The sequence below is a fragment of the Sardina pilchardus genome, chromosome 14, assembly GCF_963854185.1.
Source record: "Sardina pilchardus chromosome 14, fSarPil1.1, whole genome shotgun sequence".
NCBI lineage: Eukaryota > Metazoa > Chordata > Actinopteri > Clupeiformes > Clupeidae > Sardina > Sardina pilchardus.
Genome location: NC_085007.1, coordinates 23,759,849 through 23,780,890, shown reverse-complemented (window position 1 = coordinate 23,780,890; position 21,042 = coordinate 23,759,849). Strand labels below are relative to the sequence as shown.

The 21,042-nt window shown below is 47.0% G+C and overlaps 1 protein-coding gene across 8 annotated transcripts; it reads left to right on the top strand.

Moving 5' to 3' along the window:
• Positions 1–125: 125 nt before the first annotated feature.
• On the top strand, positions 126–20,893 carry ubap2a (ubiquitin associated protein 2a). 8 transcript variants are annotated; one of them, XM_062553583.1, is made up of 28 exons: positions 126–477; positions 3,280–3,417; positions 3,891–3,968; positions 4,152–4,262; positions 5,908–6,082; positions 6,300–6,377; positions 6,678–6,741; positions 7,317–7,364; positions 7,802–7,899; positions 8,289–8,347; positions 8,474–8,544; positions 8,879–9,041; positions 9,514–9,793; positions 10,099–10,418; positions 11,353–11,573; positions 12,229–12,475; positions 12,616–12,655; positions 13,034–13,205; positions 14,361–14,418; positions 14,645–14,870; positions 15,377–15,468; positions 15,963–16,013; positions 16,344–16,425; positions 17,094–17,465; positions 17,995–18,099; positions 18,224–18,291; positions 18,949–19,140; positions 19,883–20,893. In XM_062553583.1, exons 2-28 carry the CDS (start codon positions 3,322–3,324, stop codon positions 19,976–19,978), a joined length of 3,663 nt encoding a protein of 1,220 aa, XP_062409567.1. In that variant the 5' UTR covers positions 126–477; positions 3,280–3,321; the 3' UTR covers positions 19,979–20,893. The 8 variants fall into 8 exon arrangements, with proteins under 8 accessions (XP_062409567.1, XP_062409568.1, XP_062409565.1 ...); XM_062553584.1 differs by having other exon boundaries at positions 5,908–6,088; positions 8,289–8,341; XM_062553581.1 differs by having other exon boundaries at positions 5,908–6,088.
• The last annotated feature ends 149 nt before the right edge of the window (positions 20,894–21,042 follow it).

Sequence of the window (21,042 nt, the reverse complement as noted above, 5' to 3'; positions counted from 1 at the left end):
GTGTGTTTTATTACATGGTAGATGGAAATGAAGGACACGAATTGTTTTACAGTTAAACATCATTATATTTCCTTAGCGCTAGAGGGCACCCTGGAGTCTTTTTCTAGTGTGCACCCGGATTCATTGAGTTGTGGAATGCGCATTTCCATCATACAAGATTTGTCTGTGATCCAAAAAGAAATCAACTCTCCTTGGACTCGATATCGCATCCTAAAGGAAAACACATGTTAAAACTTCGAGTTGATGTTTAGACGAGACATGGGTAGCTGTAACGTCTGATGGCGTAGAAGGCATATCAGACATTATTTTTAGGTGCTATTTGCCATTAGAATTCTTGTGTTATTATTTTCTGGGTTATGAGCGTGCGCGCGTGCGTGGATTGGTGTATTCTTCTCGCGGATCCAGGGAAAGCAGTAACGGTGGCGCGGTGAGTCACGTGATCGCATCTGCTGCTGGCTGAGTGAAGCGTGTTAGCAGGTAATAAAAAACAAATCCTGTCTATTAACATAAACCTAGCTTGTATAGTGTAATTAACCGAATCAATTCTCTTCTGATATACTAATTCGTTAAACATCATAATCTGTAGTTGATTAAAACATGTTCTTGTCCTCGGTTTTGTTATGCAACTCTGTTGGCTTGTTCCCCGGTAGGCTAGCTAGATAGGGCAGCTAGCTAGGAAACGTCGGAGTGAGATTTTAGCTATGCTCTGTGGCCATTTTTTCAGCAAAATACGTTCTTTGCTCGGCCCTCCGTAGCTCTACGTTGCCATTTAGTCTAGGCGTCCTTCCTATTTCTTGATTTTCCCAGTACACACGGACCCACACACACGATTTTACACGCATAGCTTATACAAGGACGCCGGGCGGTCGTGTATTTGTTAGCTTGGTATGTAGCTATCTAGCTAGCAATGCTACAACAATTGAACAGAGGAAATAAGTCAGACCAGCTAGCCAGCTAACACTTAGCTAGGACAAAGAGATTCGACCATATAGCTTTGGCAATGCAATGCAAGAGATGTGGGGCTGACCGTTTTGTTGTTATTGCGAAACATCGTCTGATCAATTTTTTTCGAAGAGAAGAATAACTCACTAGATTGACAACGTTAGCAGCCTTTATTCAGAAAGGTAACTAGTATTGTCACTTGTACCTTGTTATATTAACGTAATATCAATATTTACTTTTGAAGTGTTCCACTTATCTTACTAAGTACCTAATCTTTCTCCAGCAACATTAGCTAGCGACGTACTGCTGCCAACGTTTCAATTTAAATGATATATAACTGATATGTTAGTCATGAAGACTTCTCAAGACTCTGAAATCAGAAGTAAATCCTATTGTTTGTAGCGTTAGATTCTTGAGTGATCGACGCAAAGCGTAAGTGGCAAACTGATGTTTGTTAGCTAAATATATATGGTTTGGGACTCTTTCGTTTAATCCTAACATAAACTAGAGAGAGCAGTAACGTTACAGGTATAATCTCAAAATAGGCAAACTAATGTATTACATTTTCTTGTAATGTCGGGTATTCTGTTGTCACATTGATCGTTGACTATGCCACCAGCTGAAGGGTTCTTTGACCCGCATTTCTTTTAAATATTGTAAATCGTTCTTGGTAAGTGAGTATGGATTGGATTTTTATTTAACAGAATGTAAATGCATGGGCGTTTAATAGCTCGCTACTTCTAAATGTTGTATCGAAATGTAAATCGCTACAGTAGAGAACAGATTTGCTCGATGCTGTGAACGCACCGCGATGTAGCTAGCACCATTTGGTGACAAATAAGCCAATGACATAGAAGGTCTTAAGGAAACGTCATTAGCGGTCGACGTCAGTGTTGAAGCGACTGCTTTGTGTTTTTTTTTTCTTTTCTCCTTTTTGTTTGAAAAGACCACTTGTTTTCCTCGAATCACCCTCACCCATCTTACCACTCGTAATAAAATGTGAGTGTCTTTACAACCGTCTCTTTCGCTGCAAAGAACGACGAACGCATGTATTCCTCCTGGTTTATTTTGTGATTTTGCAATCACGGGATAAATATGCAAACGCGTTGTCCTGTATGTTTTGCTTTATTTGACATCATTTGACCGATTGGTAGTACGTGATACGACGGAATCATCGCAGTCAGTCTGCATCTTTTGACGCATATTACACATTTCATCAGAATTTTTGACTTCCAGTATTGATTGTTAGGGCGACACCACACAGGTTGTAAGCTTGAAATCACTGTCTGTACGCGAAGACACTGCTAGCGTCCCCTTATACCTCCCTCGACCAATGAAGTGTCGAATTAGCCTAGATCCTGCAGGTACTGTAAACAGGCTGTGCTATCTTTACCCCAGTCTTAAAAGTAGGAAAGGTTCTATTTACGGCCTTAAGTCATTTGGCATGGTAATGTTATTGGAGTTTGATTGCTACCTTTATATTAAGGTTGTTTACACAGATTACTTTGGCACATAGCAGTAGCAAAAAGATAACAGCACGTCTGTAGTGAGGTTTTCTGAGTGTGCAGATTACACTGTTTTCCCTATGACTCTCTGCTTAAACTATTTGCGAATTAAATCCATATCTATATACATTTGAAACAATGGTGTTTTGAGCAGTTCTCCTTCAGGATAGACAAGGTTGTATGAACTCCTGCTGTGTTTTGCTTTACTCTGGCCAGCGTTTCACTGAACTCCAGTTGGAAATGTGTGGAAATGCTGTTACAGCTGGGAATGAGCGTGATGTCTTTTGTTCTGCTGTGTGGGATTTGGTTGTTTTATGCATTTGGCAGGAGAGGGATTGTGTTGAGCGTAACAATGAGGGTGTGGGGCAGTGGGCTAGTGGTATGTTTGGGAGTGTGTTGTGAGGACAGAGGAGGGGGGGGGGGCACAGTTGGGACATGTAAGTGGACACCAGGGCAGACTATCCCAGGCCTAAATTTATGCTGGACAACTGATAAAGGGTGTGTGAGTGTGAGTAAGAAAGAGGGAGAGAGGGAAAGGGTGTGTGGAAGAGGCCTCTAACGGTCAGTGTTGCACAATCTAGTCCAACTGGGTTTATGACTGTGGGAATGTGATACCCCCTGTGTGTAGAAAGCCGTGTTTTTGTGTGTGTGGTTTCATTCAGCGCCTCAAAAACAGCCAGAGGAAGTCGCTTTCAAGAAAATCAGTTAAGACCCAGAGAATCTGCTCTGGTATTTACATTAAGGAGGAAACGGACCTCTCAAGGCACTAGATGATCTCAGTGTTCCCTCATGAGTGAGAGTCTGACTTTCCGTCTTTGTTCTTCTCTTCCAGATTTTTCTATTTTGTACATACATTGTTTTGTATATACTGTATATGATGACGTCATTAGGCAGCGACCGAGCCCGGGGCTCTCGGGACAAGGTGCTGCCCGCAACCACACAGAACTCTCAGCCACAGAAACAGCCACAGGTGAGTCCAGAGGCCCACCCCAAGTACACACACACACACACACACACTCAACACACAGCTGGAGGCATAGAAATAAGCTCACCTTAACACACACACACACACACACACACACACACACACAGATACTGTTAATAGCGAAAGGGGAGTCCATGACAGACATGCCAAGACACTGGTAATACACACACACACACACACACACACACACACACACACACACACACACACACACAGAGCCAGCCATGTAAGCTGTTACCGTTAACTGTGCTCACTCCCAGCCACAGAAACTCCCACAGTTGAGTCTGATACACCACACTTGCTCGACACAGCCACAGAAACTGGGTAAGGCGTCACATACGCACCGGTGCCATTGACTGAGTCTCTCCAACTGCGGGGCGGGGGCCACAAGATAGATATAAATCTCTGTGTGTATGTAACGTCCACCCTAATGCATTCTGTGTCACTGCTTGTTGCAGGCAACAGCCGAACAGATCCGACTTGCCCAGATGATCTACGATAAGAACGATGCAGACTTTGAAGACAAAGTCAAACAGGTCAGAAAGAGCACGCACCACTCTGATGAGAAGGTTTTTCCTTTGGATTTGAAAGACTTGATAGAAGAAGTTGACGTTGAATTCATGCCATATAATAATGTTGGCTGTTTGGTCATCCCCACTCTTATGTAAATATTGTATTCATCTGTGTTGTAATATATGATCTGTGTATTGTGTGCGCAGCTGATGGAGGTGACCGGAAAGAACCAGGATGAGTGCATGGTGGCACTGCACGACTGCAATGAGGATGTGAACCGAGCCATCAACTTCCTGCTGGAAGGGACCTCGGACACGGTGAGGGAGAAACTGACCGTGAGATCCATCAGGGATCGGTAGAGACGATTTGGACGGATATGAGATTTGGGGGTCTGGGTGGGTATGAGGGGATTGAGCATGGGAGAGAGGATGGAGCCAGGGCTTGCAGTGTTCTCCAGTAAAGATCTGTTTTCAAGGCCTCTCTGCTTACACAAGGTTATACTCTGCAGGTGCTGTGAGATCATGGCCTCCTAGAACTACTCTGCCTGCGTGTGCTCTCTCTCTCTCCTCTCTCTCTCTCTCTCTCTCTCTCTCTCTCTCTCTCTCTCTCTCTCTCTCTCTCTCTCTCTCTCTGTCTCTGTCTCTGTCTCTGTCTCTGTCTCTGTCTCTGTCTCTGTGTCTGTTTATTTATTCTTTCATCTATCTGTGTGTGTGTGTAAACGTTTTTCACTGGAATATTTACAGACCAAACATCCAGACTTCTGCAGACATAAAGAATGAATGACTGGCAGTCAGAAGGAGTCGGACAGTTCCAGGAAACTTCCAGAACTTTGTTGTTGTTGTTGAATTTAAGCATATTGCAGCACAGATTAAGTAATAATGTGCTTTTCTCCTACCGGCTCCTCTTGTCAAAACAAATGAGACGGCCAGCAGTGATTTGTTTGTTGCTGGGGGTAGCAGAGTTTTATCAGAATAATCTGTCTGCAGGCCTTTTGCTCTTAATCCCTCTATACACACACACACACACACACACACACACACACACACACACACACACACACACACACACACACACACACACACACACACACACACCCTTCCCCAGAATACTGCAGTAAGCTGAGCCCTCACAGAAGGCTCAAGAGTCTAATTCATTGAAATGAGGACTTTAATCAAAGTGTTATCGCCTCCTTATAGGCACTCATTAATATTTGCTGGCAGTCCGTGTCAGAGAGACCTGCGGTGGCTCCTGGCACATGCGTGCAGAGGATTTCGGGCGAGGAGAGAGATAATGTTTTGGGTCAGAGGGTGCGGTAGAGGGGTGTGTTCGAGAGACGATTTACATAAGTCTAGTGACGACGCGAGTGGTGTCTGGTTCAGTTGCAGGGAGATGGCGTGGCTTACTGTACTGCACGGTAACCTGAGGAGCCCACAGCAATAAATCCTGCCGTCCGTTTTATTTTGTTTACGTGTGTGGGGGGAAGGGGGGGCGGGGGTATGTGTCTATGTTTTCTTGGAAAACTCTAAATAGAAAGTGGGTTGGTGCCGTCTCTTGGTGTAATCTTGCAGTGCTTACAGAATCAAAACGGCTTGGGAGCAAACGGTAAACACACATTAAAGACTTAGTCTCGCGCCAGTTCACATAGCTAGAGTTGCCAGTGCCAAACAATGACAAGTTATAGTACCTCTCATTATGACATCTTAAATGTTTATTTACCATTGGAGCATTTTACATTAGCTACTCACAGAATGATTGTGTGTGTATGTGTTTTTCTGATGGCTGAGGCCCTTGAGCTTCCTTTACATGTCAGTCTCTGAATGATTTTGCATGACAATTGGCTATTGAATAGACTGTGCTCTTTGGTTTTGTATGCGTGCCAGACCCCTGTGTGTGTGAGAGAGGGTGTACAGGGTGGATGTGTGGATATGTGCATCTGAATGGTGTTTGTCTCGTCTCCTGCAGGCCTCCTCTTGGGAGACGGTAGGGAAGAAGAAGGTGGGGAAAGACAGCAGCTCCTCCGAGAGCAAGGAGAACCGTGAGAACCGCGAGAACCGGGACAAGCGCGGAGAGCGAGAGGGCAGCCGCGGACGCGGCGGGGCCAGCAAGAAAGGCCGGGGAGGCAGCCGCAGCCGGCCCGGTGAGGGTGTGTGTGCGCGTCCTGCCGTGTGTGTGTGTGTGAAAGTAATGTGGTAAACATCAGAAGTCTCCAATGTTGTCTTTTAAATGTGAGTTGTTAGTTAAAATGTCTGCAGTATGATGTCTTTTGTTTAAAAGACTCACTTCCCTTCTACCCTTTCTGTTCCCCTTTTTTTTCCCTTCCATGTCTTCCTCTCTGTCCCTCTCCTCTCTCCCAGTGCGAGCAGAGGAGAATGGGGTGGACGCTGCTCATGTGGAAAGAGGTGCTGACCGCGGCCGCAGGGGAAGAGGACGAGGTAATCAGAGACATATTCAGCCTCCACATTGCACACACATATACCCACATATACACATACATATATACACACGCACGTACTACACACACTCATTTGAAATGCATGCACAAACAGTCATGTCTTGGACATGCATGCATAGGACAGCGCAAACCAGAAAACACATGTCACCACATTCATGACCTACAGTCCCACACTTACAGAGGAATGCCATAGCTGCCCACATGCCTGTTGTGCCAAATGGTAACTTTGTGTGTGTGTGTGTGTGTGTGTGTGTGTGTGTGTGTGTGTGTGTGCGCGCAGTGTCAGGAAGCAGGGGAAGAGGCAGAGCCCCAGGGACCAGCCGGTTTACAGCACAGGGAATGGGGTGGGTATATATCCTGCTCTGGCAAAGCAGTGTTTCCCGCAGTGTTATACAGCTTGGGCGACCGCCTGAGCAAAACACGCCCCCCCGCCTTAACAACATTGCCCCCCCCCCCCAAAAAAAATGATGAATGATACTTTTGTAATTTCATAGATATTTCATTACAGAGCTATTTGCACCTTTATGCAGCCTATCCTCTCTCTGTCTCTCTCTTTTTCTGTGTGTCTGTCTCTCTCGTTATGGACATGCCCATATATCCAAACATTTACAATCGTGCAAGCAAGGACTGTTGTCACATAGTAGATGATTGGCTAAATTGCTATTAAATCCAGTTAGCATCATTAGCACACTGCGCTAATTTGTGTAAAATTGTTGCATTCAAGTTCATTCTTGAGTTCTTATCATCTAAATCCCGATGTGAATGGAAAAGTATTTTCCCAGACTCAAAGTGTCCTGTTCCAAGATTGAAAAGGTATTAGTTTGAAACTTTAACCGCACATATGGGGGAAACTGCACAGTCCAACTAGTAAGCATTGATCAGCTATCCAATTAGGCTACTTTGCTTACGATATTTCCAGGCCTCAACCAGTGCTGCTGACAGCTGAAGCAGCAAGAGACAGAATGAGGTAGGCTAGCGCTGTTGGTGCCTAATATAATAGTATCACTACCTATGTTATCTTCATAATGTGTGCTGTCATGAATAAATAATAATATTTTTATATATATAAAACACTCACATAACATGCAACATATATGTATATGATGCTATGCATATATGTTGTATATCAGTGACAGAGACAAATTTCCTGCGGGAAACACTGCATAGGTGGTGTCAACACAATTTTGTCCCAAGTCAAATCTCTTTTGGTGGTAATTACACTCCAATTCACAGCTCATGACATAATAATACTAATATGAAGTTGCACTTTGTGCCATATACCCTCACAGTTTTGTTTTTTTATTGGTCATTGACGGTAAATGCTAAATGCTAATGCAGTAATGTGTGCTGTGTTTAACCTGGATGCTCTCTCTCCTCCTCCTCCTCCTCCTCCTCACATTTCAGGACCTTCAACCCTGCCGACTACACCACAGAGCAGGGATCAGGTGGCGCGCACACGGAGAACTGGGAGGCCGGGGCCAATGACACCACAGATGGGCCAGGTGAGGGATCTAGGCCATCTCAGTGATGATGGCTTTCAGTTGTTGGAACTGTTGTTGCGTTTTTGCAAGCTGTCGAACTGGTGTTGCACAATTTCATGACTTGTCTGTAAGCCTCAGGTAATTTGTCTAGGATTTAGTTGGATTTAAGCTGACAGATGTACCATTTTGACCTACCTTGACTTTTTCTATTTGGTTTGGTTGAATTGGTTTAAATTTGGCTTTGTTTGTATTTCTGACATTCTGTCGTTTTGAGATTTACCGGTTGCTCTGTGTTTGTCCTCTACCCTTCTCTCTCACTCACTCTCTCTTTTTCACACTCTCTCTCTCTCTCTTTCTTTCACACTCTCTTTCACTCTCTCTTTCACTCTCTCTCTCTCTCTCTCTCTCAGTGGCTTGGAGGAGCCCTCTGGAGGACTGGGCCGCTGAGGACTGGAGCGAGGACGTAAGTGTGAGTTCCCACTGAACCTAGTCAGCCAGTGACTCTGTATCATGAGAATTGTGTGTGTGTGTGGTGATGCTGACTACTCGCCCCCCAAAGCTCACAGTCTCCCTCCCTCCCTCTGCTCCCCTAAAGCTCTCCGAGACCAAAGTGTTCACCGCCTCTTGTGCACCTGCTACGGAGAACCACGTCACACCTGGCCAAAGGTGAGAGACTAGCATGGCTCCAGATCACACCCCTACACACTCCTACAGCTCTGGAGACGCTGTGGTCATTTTCAGCATGTCAGGGCAGCATGGGGTGATGTACAAAAGCCACATTGGTCATCGTCTCGATGATAGTCCAGGGTGTTTTCTGTGTGTTGTCGGGTGTCAAAACACACAAGGTGATGATTATGTGCTTTTGAGGTGGTGTTTTTTGGCACTCTGTGTGTCTAGAAGTCATTGCGAGATGACAGTGCTGTTTATGTTGTTTGTTTTTTGTCTCTTGGAGATGTCTGTTGGAGACTCATGAAGATTTATTTTGTGTGTGTGTGTGTAGTCTGGACTTGGCCTCTCTGCTGCAGAAGCCGGCTGGCAGGGAGGAAGTGGGTGGGCCCCTGAAGGCACCTTCCCACAGCCTGGTGTTCACCAACTCCCACCACCACACTACCCGCAACGGGGGCACTACACCGGGCACTGCCAGTTACGCACATGCCACCCTGGTGAGATCTCCAGCCTCTTTGCATCGGCTATCAGCATCCATGAACACACTTTGCATCAACATCTGTGAACACTAACGAGTTAAAAATGTACCATTAACCCACAGATTTGATTCACGTAGGCTTTTGCATGAATGAACTTGGAAAAATACAAGGCATGTCTTATGTATGACACAAGAGAAAGTACCTTTTTGTTTCAATAGAACCATTATTAAATTAAGGTTTTATTTTATTATTATTGTTATTATTGTTGTTATGTTCGTCATCTTGACATTTTATGCTTAAATGGTGGTTCAGCTATTGAAAGCACACCACTTCTTACCCGACCTTTGGTATGGCAAAAAAGGGAACGAATTTTGTGTCAAAAAAAGAAATACTGTGATGCTTGACGGAGTAGACTTAATTTGTTTTTGTTTTTTTAAAAAAATGGCATCTCTCTCTCTCTCTCCCCCTCCTCCCTCCCCCGTGTGTGCAGTCGTCTGTGCTGGGCTCTGGATTCGGCGAGCTGGGCGGCCCCAAGCTGGGCCAGTCTGCCGGAGCTCAGATCCTGGAGCAGCTGAAGGGACCGGGCCTGGGCCCGCTGCCCACGCAGCCCCCCAGCAGCACGGGGCCCGGCCACGGCCCGGGGGTGGGGGGCCTGGGGGGGTCGGCGGCGCCGGCCGCACCTCCCTCCGTGTCCACCGCTGCTCCGTCGTCCTGGGACATGAAGCCGCCCGTGACTCAGAGCTCCATGCCCACACCCTCGCAGTTCAGCCGTGAGTCTCAAGACACACCACGTACACACAACACACACACACACACATGTGCACACACACACGTACACACACACACACACACACACACACACGCTAACGCTTTGCTCACAGCATACTATTATGTCTGCTTTAAAGTGTACGCAAACCGATGAGCATTTCTGCAATTGTGTAACTTCTACAGGCAGACAGACATACATGCTTCTGCATTTATCATATACACACGTAGACACATACTCTTAAGTGCTCTACCCATATAAGCTAACCCTCTCGTGTGTGTGTGTGTGTGTGTTTGTTTGTTTGTCCAGGTGAGTTCAAGCTGCAGCCGGAGCCGTCTCTGGTGCTGAGCCAGCTGGCGCAGAGGCAGACGCCCAGCGCCCTGAGCCACGGCAGCCCCCTTCCCCTGGCCCGGCAGCAGCAGCAGCAGCAGCAGCAGCCCCCCAGCCCCCCGCCGGCCACCTCGGCCCCCAGCGGCGCCCTGGAGCCCTTCGCCAAGCCGCAGGAGCCCTCGCTGCAGCGCGACGGACCCTCGCAGCAGGCCCAGCAGCCGGACGCACAGGCCGTGGCTAACGCACAACAGCAGAGGCAGATGAAGACGCAGAAACGCAGGATACCTCCCTCCTCCAAGGTCAGTCCAACCCTCAACCTCCCAAACGTTTTCCATTTACCTAGTTCCAGAGCCATAGAGAGAGAGAGAGTTGCGACACGCTTTGATGTCGCCGCCACGCGATCAAAAATTCCAAAAAACCTGCGCCGAATGGCTGAATTGCAGGAGGGTGGGATGTACTTCTAGATGCTGGAAGGTGTAATCAATAAACTCATTAACTACTGACCAAGAGATTGGCTGTAAATAGTTCCAAAAGTCCCATAACGAGGAAATAGCCTGGAAAAAGCGCTGCCATTTTTTCCTATGGAGGTCTATGGGAGTGTCGCCACTCTGTTTTATCTACCGCTCTGCCTACTTCATGTAAACGTGGCGCCATGGCAGTCCAGTACAGCCTCTAGAGCGTTAACTGTGTTGTAACGGCATCTTCTGTTATATTCTGCTCCTTACATCTTCACTTGGCCAATAATAAACATTTTAAACACACACACAAATCCTTCTGTATCGTAACTTGCTGATTCCCTAGGGCAACACCCAACCGGGTCCGTGAAGATAGACACTAATCATTACATTAACAATATCCGGTTCCATCGGAAGCACAAGCGTTCAGAGAGCCTTTTGCGTACATTAGCCTATCAAGACAAGAAAAGCTGTACGTCTTGCCCTATGTTTTACCGTCTATGGTCTTGCCACACAGTTTCCTGTATGAGACCTCATGCAGTTCTGAACCGAGAAAAGAGCGAGACAGAATGAGTTTATACTGTTTGAAGACACTCAGCACCTTTCTGAAATTAGTCAGTGGAGACATGGGGAAAGCACAATACTGCACTTCTGCTGTACTGCTGAACTTGCACTAGGAAAGATCAAGCAAAGCAGTTCTTCCCAGAGAAGGTCTCAACACAGTGTGTGTGTGTCTGTGTGTGTTTGTGCGCGTGTGTGTGTGTGTGCGCGTGCGCAGATCCCCTCGTCTGCCGTGGAGATGCCGGGCTCAGCAGACGTGCCGGGGCTGAACGTGCAGTTCGGGGCGCTGGACTTTGGCTCGGAGTCGGCCCTGCCGGACTTCAGCGCGCCCGAGGCCTGCGCCAACAGCGGCAGCACCAACAGCAGCAGCAGCGAGGCGCCCAGAGACCCTCCTGCTGTCAGTCAAACGCAGAGCAGCCTCTACTCCAAACCTATCAGGTCAGACACACACACACACACACACACACACACACACACACACACACACACACACAGCAGCCTCTACTCCAAACCTCAGGTCAGACACACACACACACACACACACGAACACACGCACACACGCACACACATTTGTACTCACTTCACACACACACACACACACACACACACACACACACACACACACACACAGCAGCCTCTACTCCAAACCTCAGGTCAGACACACACACACACACACACACACGCACACACATTTGTACTCACTTCACACACACACACACACACACAGACACATACACACACACACACACACACACATTTGTACTCACTTCACACACACACACAGACACACACACACACACACACACACACAGACAGACACAGACACATTTCTACTCACGCTTTACACACTCGGATTAATGTGTTTGGAAGCCATCGTGGTACGTAACTCTCTACGTAGTTTGTGTGTGCTTTAGTAAGTCTGTGCAGAGTACAGAGTGCTGGGTGCTGTACTTCCTCATTTGTGTTTGGTCACGAGTGCTTAGTCACTGGGCTGACCTTTTCAGATGTGACAGTGGTCCTGAAGGGCCAATCAGAGCTTAGTGATGTGTGAGGTAGCTGACCTTTGACCTCCTTCTCTCCCCCCCACGCGCAGTGAGTCTCTGACCAACCCGGTTCCCCTGATGCTGCCCCTGGCCTCCACGGACAGCATCTACCCGTCGGCCTCCGTGGCCCTGCCCAGCCTGGCGCCCTCGCTCAGCACCCCCAGCACGGCGCCCGTGCCCTCCGCCACCCCCTCCTCGTCCTCCGTCTCCTCGGCGGCCAGCAGCTACGACTGCGCCGTCGCCCCGCACTCGAGGCTCGCTTTCTCCCAGAGCAAAGAAGCCCCTGGCCCTGTGACGGTGAGTCCTGATTGGCTCCTCGCCCATCCCTGGCTTAGTATCAGCCAGTATGATTGGTCAGTTAATATGTAGATGTAGTTGTTTCTGTATGTTGCCTAGTTGTAATGTCTGGTTTTTTTTGTGTTTTTTTTTTCATGTAGAATGGTTATAACGGTGTGAGGACATCTGCTGCTCTTGACTGTAAGTATAATACACAATAAATAGCCACATCAGTGGCTTTATTGTGAAATAACACACAAATAAGGACATGCGAGGCCCTTTATGCTGCATTTCACTCAGGATAACAATCGTGCACTTGCCAGACCGGCATCAAATGGGCAAAGGAAGTAATTAACCACTACTTTGTGGCTCGCTGCATTTTGCATCCGTAGAAAAGCACTTGAGACAACTCTGAGAATGGTCCTCATTTCTCGGAACCGATAACAATATCTCTCTCTCTCTCTCCCCCCCCCGTTTCTCTCTCTCTCTCTCTCTATCTTTTTGTCTCTCTCTTCCTCCCCTTCTCCATTTCTCCCTCTCTCTCTCTTTTTGTCTCTCTCTTCCTCCCCCCCTCCACAGCCACATCCGCGTCCTCCACCCCCAAACCGGAGTCACCGTCTCTGGGCAGTGCGGGCAGTGGGCCCGTCTCTGCCCCCTCGGCCATCCTGCCCCCCTCCATGCCCCCCCACAGCACACCACTCTCCAGCCTGGCAGCCGAGCACCCCTCAGCCAGCCTGCCCCCTCTCAGCAGGTAGCACACATTCCCACGCAGAACACTGCTGAATTAAACAGATTTTAACCAAATGAAATACATTTTGTCAAGAGGAAGTGCTGTGAATACCATTTTAGAATATTGCTAACTCTGCTATTATCACTCTGATTCATTGGTTTAAAGCTACATTGTGTAATTTATTGCGTTGATTCTTCAAATTTAAAAAAAATATGTGCTCATTCTTGTATAATTACTTCCACCAACAATCATAGCATTCTCGCAAGTGTAGAATCGGCCCTTTAGAACACAGGCGTGAGAGTTGCCCGTACAGCGGCAGCCATGTTTTGGCCTCCATCTTTAGAATACATTAGCCAAGGAGAGACATCCCTGAAATGCTAGCTACCGCCTTTGTGCTCGCAGCTGCCAGGAAGCCCCTATGACTGAGTCACCTGATGAGCTTCATACGGAAATAGAAGACCACGTTAGCATTATCTTGAACTACAGATTTTGTACAGTGTTGTCGAATAACATTAGCACTAGTAATTTGGTACCTTTACACTTCGTTTACAAAGTACACGTTGAATAGAAGTCAAATTTGTATTATTAACCAAATAGTCCATTATGGCATTATTCATTTTGCATTTTGCATGGAGTATATGACCAATAGTTTCACTGACTGAATTACTTATTGCAACTTACAGTGATTTTTTTTCTTAAATAGCCTAACATCTTATAACTTATAAATAAAATCTTGTTGCATCAGCTAGTACATTTATTGTGCGGCTTCCATAGCTAGTAAGAGCTGGAATCTGTTGCAATATGCCTTGTCACCACTAGATGGGAGAATTTCCCCCCAAAAATTTAACCCAAGAAATACACACACACAAAAAAAAAATGTCTCATCGTTTAATAGTGTAGACGCATCAGTTGGAGTCCCTCGCTGAGTAGCCGTCATAAGTTATAGTGTGAGTCAGAATAGAAAGTACAAGCTGCTATTTGAGTGGTGCATTACCCTGCTTGAGTGGTGCACTACCTAGACAGCTTGACTGTAGATGGGCTTTGTTAGAGCGCCAGACTAGATTACATGTCATTCAGTCAGAGTGTATAATCAGCTCATTGCTGCACACTTGTCAAGCGGGGCCCGTAATGCACTGGTGTGATTGGACGTCTTTGTGTCTCTCTGCCTCTCATTAGTCATGTAAGCAGTGGCCACTCCTCTGTCTCAGCACTTGTTACCAGCTCTTCTCTCGCAGTAAGTGATCTTTATCTTTGTCTGTCTGTGTGTGTGTATATATGTTGCCTGCCTGACACACACACACACACACACACAAAAACACACACACACACACACAGACACACACACACACACACACAGAAATTAATGCTGGACATGATTTCCTACTCTTCATTATTAATGAAGACATGTAACTAACTATTAACTTAATAAATGCTTCTGTCCCTCTGTCCTGTCCAAGCAGCACTCCAGTGTGGACAGCGTGAACTCGCTGGCTCCCCCCTCCTCTGTGACCTACTCAGGGGTGCAGACACAAGGCCTGCCCATGAGCGTCGGCGGTTCCGTGGGCATCGCCAGCAGCAACGCCGGCCTGCACAGCTCCGGAATGCTGGGCCTCACCGCCAACGGGACCACAACGAATGCCAACACGGCGTCCGCCATCAGGACCACACAGCTGCTGTCCTCCTCCAGTAAGTACGGGCCAAGGCCCGCACGTGGCCCGGGTGTGGCCCGCATGTGGACCGCGCCAAAATAAAGGCCCCACATCTGATGCCTAAAGATGTAATCTGTAATATGGCTTTTGGGTTGGAGAGAGGTTGTTGATATCTGACCTCAGTAGCCAATCAGATAACATCCCTTTTTGTCTCTGTGCTGCTGGAACAGTGTTGATTGGCCGGCGTGGCGTATAAAGCGCTGAGCAGCTTTGATTCCAGTTCACAGTCAGGACTGTGCACGAACACTGGAGTTTTTGGTTTTTAGTTTTTAGCTTTTTAGTTCAAACACAGAACTGAGAGCTAAGGGAGCGGTATGAGCAGTTCACTGAATCAAAAAGTGTACGAGTTTAGAATTGCAGACTTTTCAAATTGTAAAATGAGATGTCAGTGGATGTTTGAAATTTTTCTTGTCAGGTTTATTGATGTTTCTGCCCGTTCTCTATTTTCCTTTTCCCTTCCCCCCGAATCTTCCTCCCTGTCAGGTAAAGCTCCTCCTAACTTGTCTCAGGGGGTTCCTCCTCTTCTGCCCAACCAGTACATCATGGGTCCCGGAGGCCTCCTGCCAGCATACCCGGTAACTACTGTCAGCCATGCCCAACACACACACACACACACACACATACAGAGAGAGCTCAAGGGTCATCCTCAGGTCAAGGCTGTTGCTGAAGCTACAGACACTCATAAAAAATGTATTGATGCAATATGCAATTGGCCAATTATTTATAGCACCATGCTCTGTTGTGTCTGGATCTATGTTTGGAATTGTTGTGGGGGTGGTGGTGTTGTATGTGGACTGTACAATTCTACTAATAGGCCACATTTTCCTGTTAATCAATTCAAGTAGGTGTGAGTGTTCAATATAGCACACTAACACATTAGGCAATGTGTGAAATGCATTGATTTAGGGACAGCTGCAGCGTTTGTTTGTTCTCACTGTATTGATTTTGAGCCAGTCTGGTAGATGCATGTAGGCTCCTTCCGCAATGAATGCATTGTGTGGTGTTGTGTTGTGTGGTGATATGTTTCACGCCTCTTGTGTAACCCTCTGATTCTCCCCACCGCCCACAGCAAATCTATGGCTACGAAGACCTGCACATGCTGCAGTCTAGATTACCCATGGTGAGTCCTCCTTCAGCTCTTGGCCTCCTTGGCGGCTCTTTACTGTGCTGACTGTCCAGCATTAGATTCATCTTTATTTCGCAACTGGAGCGATTGAGTAACATTCGCAGTCCTGCACGTCATGTCCAAGTTCAAGCTCAGCTGGACATGGCCTTGCTGAAATTGTCTCCCGGGAGGTTTTGGCAATGCTTAGATTTCATCTTCTTTCTGTGTGTGTGTGTGGGGGGGGGGGGGAGTGTGGGTGGAGGGGGCTGGAATGGTGAAGTTGTGGGTGTAGAATGCAGGTTATGCTGGTGTCCATTTCTGAGCGTGTTTGTTTGTCCTCCTCAGGACTACTACGGAATCACATTCCCAGGCCCTGCGGCGGCTCTCTCCAGCAGAGACGGCGGCCTTGCCAACAACCCTTACTCAGGTACGGCCAGCGCCCTCCCCCCTAACCCCCCAACCCTCCCAATCCACTCGCCCTCGACCGAGCCATCTAGAGCAGCAGTAACTCTTTAGGGCTGTTCACACCGAGAACGATAACTATAAACAAATATGGTTCTCATTTATATGAATGACGACGTTCACACATAAACAATAACGACATAAAGAACGATATTGTTGGGGATCCCTTTCAGACCGATTCTGAGAACGATAAAAAGCTAACAGCCAATCAGAAACTGTCACATTCATTAATACGAGGAGAGACTTTTCTTATTGTTGATCAGTGTGTACACTTTTACAGTTATAGTTATCGTTATCGTTATCGTTATCATTATTGTTCATTATCGTTTGTTTACACAAACCTGGCCAACGAAGCGGATTCTGATTCTTGGTGTGAATGCCCCTTTGCTTATTTGAGCCATGCCAATAAAGCTCCATTGAATTGAATTGAATTGAACAGTGTTGCCAAAGCGGACATATTACAAAACAAACAGATACAATATCTGTTTGGGGTGGAGTGAAAACAAACGAAACTTATAGGAACTATTTCTAAAATAGGTAAATGAAGCCTAGAACCCTTTAACTCACTCTCTCTTTCTCATTGCTCTCCCTGATGGATTGTCCACGTCGTCTTCGTTCCCCCCCCCCCTGCAGGTGAAGTCACAAAGTTTGGGCGGGGCGACTCCACCTCCCCGGCGCCCCCCACCTCCCTGTCGGCTGCTCACCAGGCGCCCCCTCAGCAGGCGCAGCAACAGGGCCAGAACGCCGGCGGCAGCGGGCCGCAGTCGCAGGGCCACCACGCCGCGCAGCAGGCCTTCCTCAACCCGGCGCTGCCGCCCGGCTACAGCTACACGGGCCTGCCCTACTACCCGGGGATGCCCGGCGTGCCCAACGCCTTCCAGTACGGCCCCACCATGTTCGTGCCGCCGGCCTCGGCCAAGCAGCACGGGATGGGCCTGAGCAACGCCCCGCAGGCCACGCCATTCCAGCAGCCCAGCAGCTACGGCCAGCACACCTTTAGCTCAGGTGAGGAAGCCGCGCACACGCTCTCTCTTACACACTCACTTTTATTTTGCTCTCTCCCTCTCTCTCTCTCGTTCTCTCTCTCTCTCTCCCTTTCCTCCTCTCGTTCTCTCTCTCGTTCTCTCTCTCTCTCTCTCTCTCTCTCTCTCTTCCCTCCCTCTTGTTCTTGCTCTCACTCACTCACAGTGTCACACGTATATCTATCACCCAGACACAATAGGAGTTTATGTACACCTTATGACTCCTTACTCCCTATAACTTATGTAATATAAGTATATATCCTTTTGCATTAAGCTGTGAACTGTGTTGAGTCTGAAGTCCACATCCACATATACACAGTTTATAGGTTGTTTCCTTATCTCGCTCTGTATTTGGCATTTGAACTGGACTATGCACCTGTGCCAGCGTTTGTTTGTTTTGAAAGGCTGTGTGGTGGTGGTGGTGGTGGTGGTGCTGTGCACTGGCAGGTGTGTGTGTGTGTGTGTGTGTGTGTGTGTGTGTCTGCAGCCCTCTCATTTGTTTACCGTTCCAGGGTACGACGACCTGACGCAGGGTCCGGCAGGAGCAGACTACAGCAAAGGCTACAGCAGCTCCTCCCAGTCACAGGCCAAATCTGCTGCCTCCGGCCCGGGGAAAGGTACCACACACACACACACACACACACACACTTACACTCAAGATGCACACAAGATATGTGTGTATATGTATGTATGTATGCATTGTTATGTAAAGTGGTAACATGGTCCGCCATGTTTCTGCAGGTGTCTCTGTGACGTCTAGTAACTCCGGTGTGCCAGATATCAGTGGAACAGTTTACAATAAGACCCAGGTGAGCGGCTGTGTGCACACACACTTTCTAGCAAATACCATCAATCTCCTCCGTACAGATCCAGTCATGTAAATGTGATTTACTTTACACTGCTGGTGCATTTCAATATATCCAATTTAGAGTTGGGGAAAGAAAGACATCATGGTGTTTACTCTAAACTAATCAGCACTGTTTGCTTGATCATGTCATCGTTCATTTGCTTTATGTGTAATGACGCTCAAGCTATTGCCAGGAATACCCTAAAGGTTTCCTTATGAGCGGAGCAGAACATTGAATTATCCATCAGAATCAAATTCACTGTTCATTTTGGGAGAATAAATAATCTGGGTACTGACATTTTATGTTGATGTTGATGTTTAAATCTAAGCAGATGCTTTTGTCCTAAGCAAAATTATGATGACATTAACATTAAAGAACTTCGAAGAAAAGTTCACATAGCCTAAATAAAAAAATACATTAGAAGTATTAGAATTTAGGATAGGATTATAACAGCAACCTTAAATGTAAGTAAACCACAAAGAAGTTCACAGAAGAGTCTTGAAAACCTCTTGGTGTTGATGGAAGGCTGAAACAGCAGACAGATATTAAGGGACAATCCCTTGGGCTCTGCCTTGTCTCTGCTCCTGTACTAACACATTTCTCCCTCCGTGTCTCCAGTCGTTTGATAAGCAGGGTTTCCATGCTGGTACCCCTCCCCCCTTCTCCCTGCCGTCTGCCCTGGGGGGCACTGGGCAGCTCACCCCTGGGGGGGCTCCGGGCTACGCCCCCGCCCCCTTCCTGCACATCCTGCCCCCCCATCAGCAGCCCCACTCCCAGCTCCTGCACCACCACATGAGCCAGGACACACAGGTAACACCAGGCACACACACACACACACACACACACACACACACACACACACACACACACACACACACACACACACACACACCCTCTCTCGTCTCCTTCTCTCTCTTGCTCTCTCTCTCTTGTCTCTTTCTCTCTCCCTCTCTCGTCTCTCTCTCTCTACACCTCTAAACACAGATATTATATTTACCACACATACACACAATCCCTAGGTACTACAGTACTGAACAGACCCGTAACATCCATACCCAGACACAGTCACACTGACACCTGGAATAGGACGCGCAGCTGAAGTGCTGCTACTGTAATTTCCCAAGTCAGAAGGCTAATGCAGTGCTCACACTACTGACATATTCATAGACCGTAATTTCCAAACTATTCGCTGCGGCTAATACATTTGACTTTACAAAATTTCTTCAGCTGTGAGGTTAATACACAGGGGCAGTTAATATGGTTTTGTTTCTTTTAACTTGCATAGAACACTGTCCTGCGGCTAATACACAGGAAATGACCGATTTCCTATTGACAGACTCTCTACACGCTCTGTATACTGCGTTGTCATGCTTTGCTGTGACCCCTAAAGCTGAGATTTCTCTCTGTTCTCTGTGTGTGTGTGTGTGTGTGTGTGTGTGTGTGTGTGTGTGTGTGTGTGTGTGTGTGTGTGTGTGTGTGTGTGTGTGTGTGTGTGTGTGTGTGTGTGTGTGTGTGTGCGCGTGCGTGCGTGTGTGTGTGCGTGCGTGTGCAGGGTGGTCCGAGCCAGAGGAGCCAGTCCAGCAGCATGCAGCAGAAGACACAGGTCAACAAGTCCAGTTACGGCAGCTCCCCTTACTGGGGCAACTAAGCGTGTGTGTGTGACCGTGCGTGTGTGCGAGTGAACAAGTGTGTGTCTGTGTGCGCGTGTGTGTGCATTTGGGCACACACACATATGTGCTACCAGTCGCACAAGCCCACACCACACCATGGCAACCAACCCACCCACCAACCTCCGATTAACTGATGGATGAGGTGGATAGACCATTTACATCATCATGACACACGCATGCACGTGCGCACGCACACGCACATACACACACACACCCCACCCCACACTCAAAACAGATACATATATACACACTACCTTCTCCCTGTTGATCTCTCATCTCCCCCTTTTCAAAGTTTTGGCTGTTGTATGTAAAATATATTTATGTACGTATTTATACAGTATGCTATGTATTGGTAGGATATGAAATGTGGTCATCTGCATTTTGTTTTTGAAGGATCTTTTTATTAATTTCCAAAATGGTTGAGATATACGCAAAAGTTGGCGCAGAGAATTTAAAGACAAAGAATACAAACAACTGGCTGAAACTTAAAAACCGAAGGTGAATATACTTGAATCAGTGCTAGCATCCTGAGAGACGGCAGTTATTTTTATTTTATTTTTTGTATACATACACAGAAATTCTGAATGACGGTGTACATTATCGCAGAGCATCATCTTATTGGTGAAGCCTTTTTTAAAGAACTCTTTTGTATTTTTTTTTTGTTTTTTTTTGTCCCAGCCCCTTCCTTGTTTGACCTCCAAACTGTTTTCTATCGAAGAAGGCGGTGTCTTGGCTAAGGCCAAGCTCCGCCCCTGAATTTGTCCCCTCCCCCTGATCCTCCTCCCTTGTCCAAATTGGCTGAACACGTAGCTGCAGTTTTAAGAATTCGTATCATTTTATCAAACTTTTTGGTTTTACCCCCTCGTCCAAATAAAACGAAAAACTGACCAGTACTTCAGTGTCTTGTCCTTGTGTTGCAATTTAGTATTTCATAGACACTTGGTTCTTTTAAAATGTTTATTTCACAGGTTTAATATACACAAATCAACTTCTGTAAAAGAGCATCAGTCTCAGTCCAAATCAGAGGTGAGATTACAGCTGC

Excerpts from the sequence above, each read along its gene's own strand:
- ubap2a (XM_062553581.1), top strand. The coding sequence starts at position 3,322 with ATGATGACGTCATTAGGCAGCGACCGAGCCCGGGGCTCTCGGGACAAG. Across the intron at positions 12,476-12,615 it reads AAGCCCCTGGCCCTGTGACG|AATGGTTATAACGGTGTGAG; the intron begins GTGAGTCCTGAT and ends TTTTTCATGTAG. Across the intron at positions 14,871-15,376 it reads ACAGCTGCTGTCCTCCTCCA|GTAAAGCTCCTCCTAACTTG; the intron begins GTAAGTACGGGC and ends CCTCCCTGTCAG.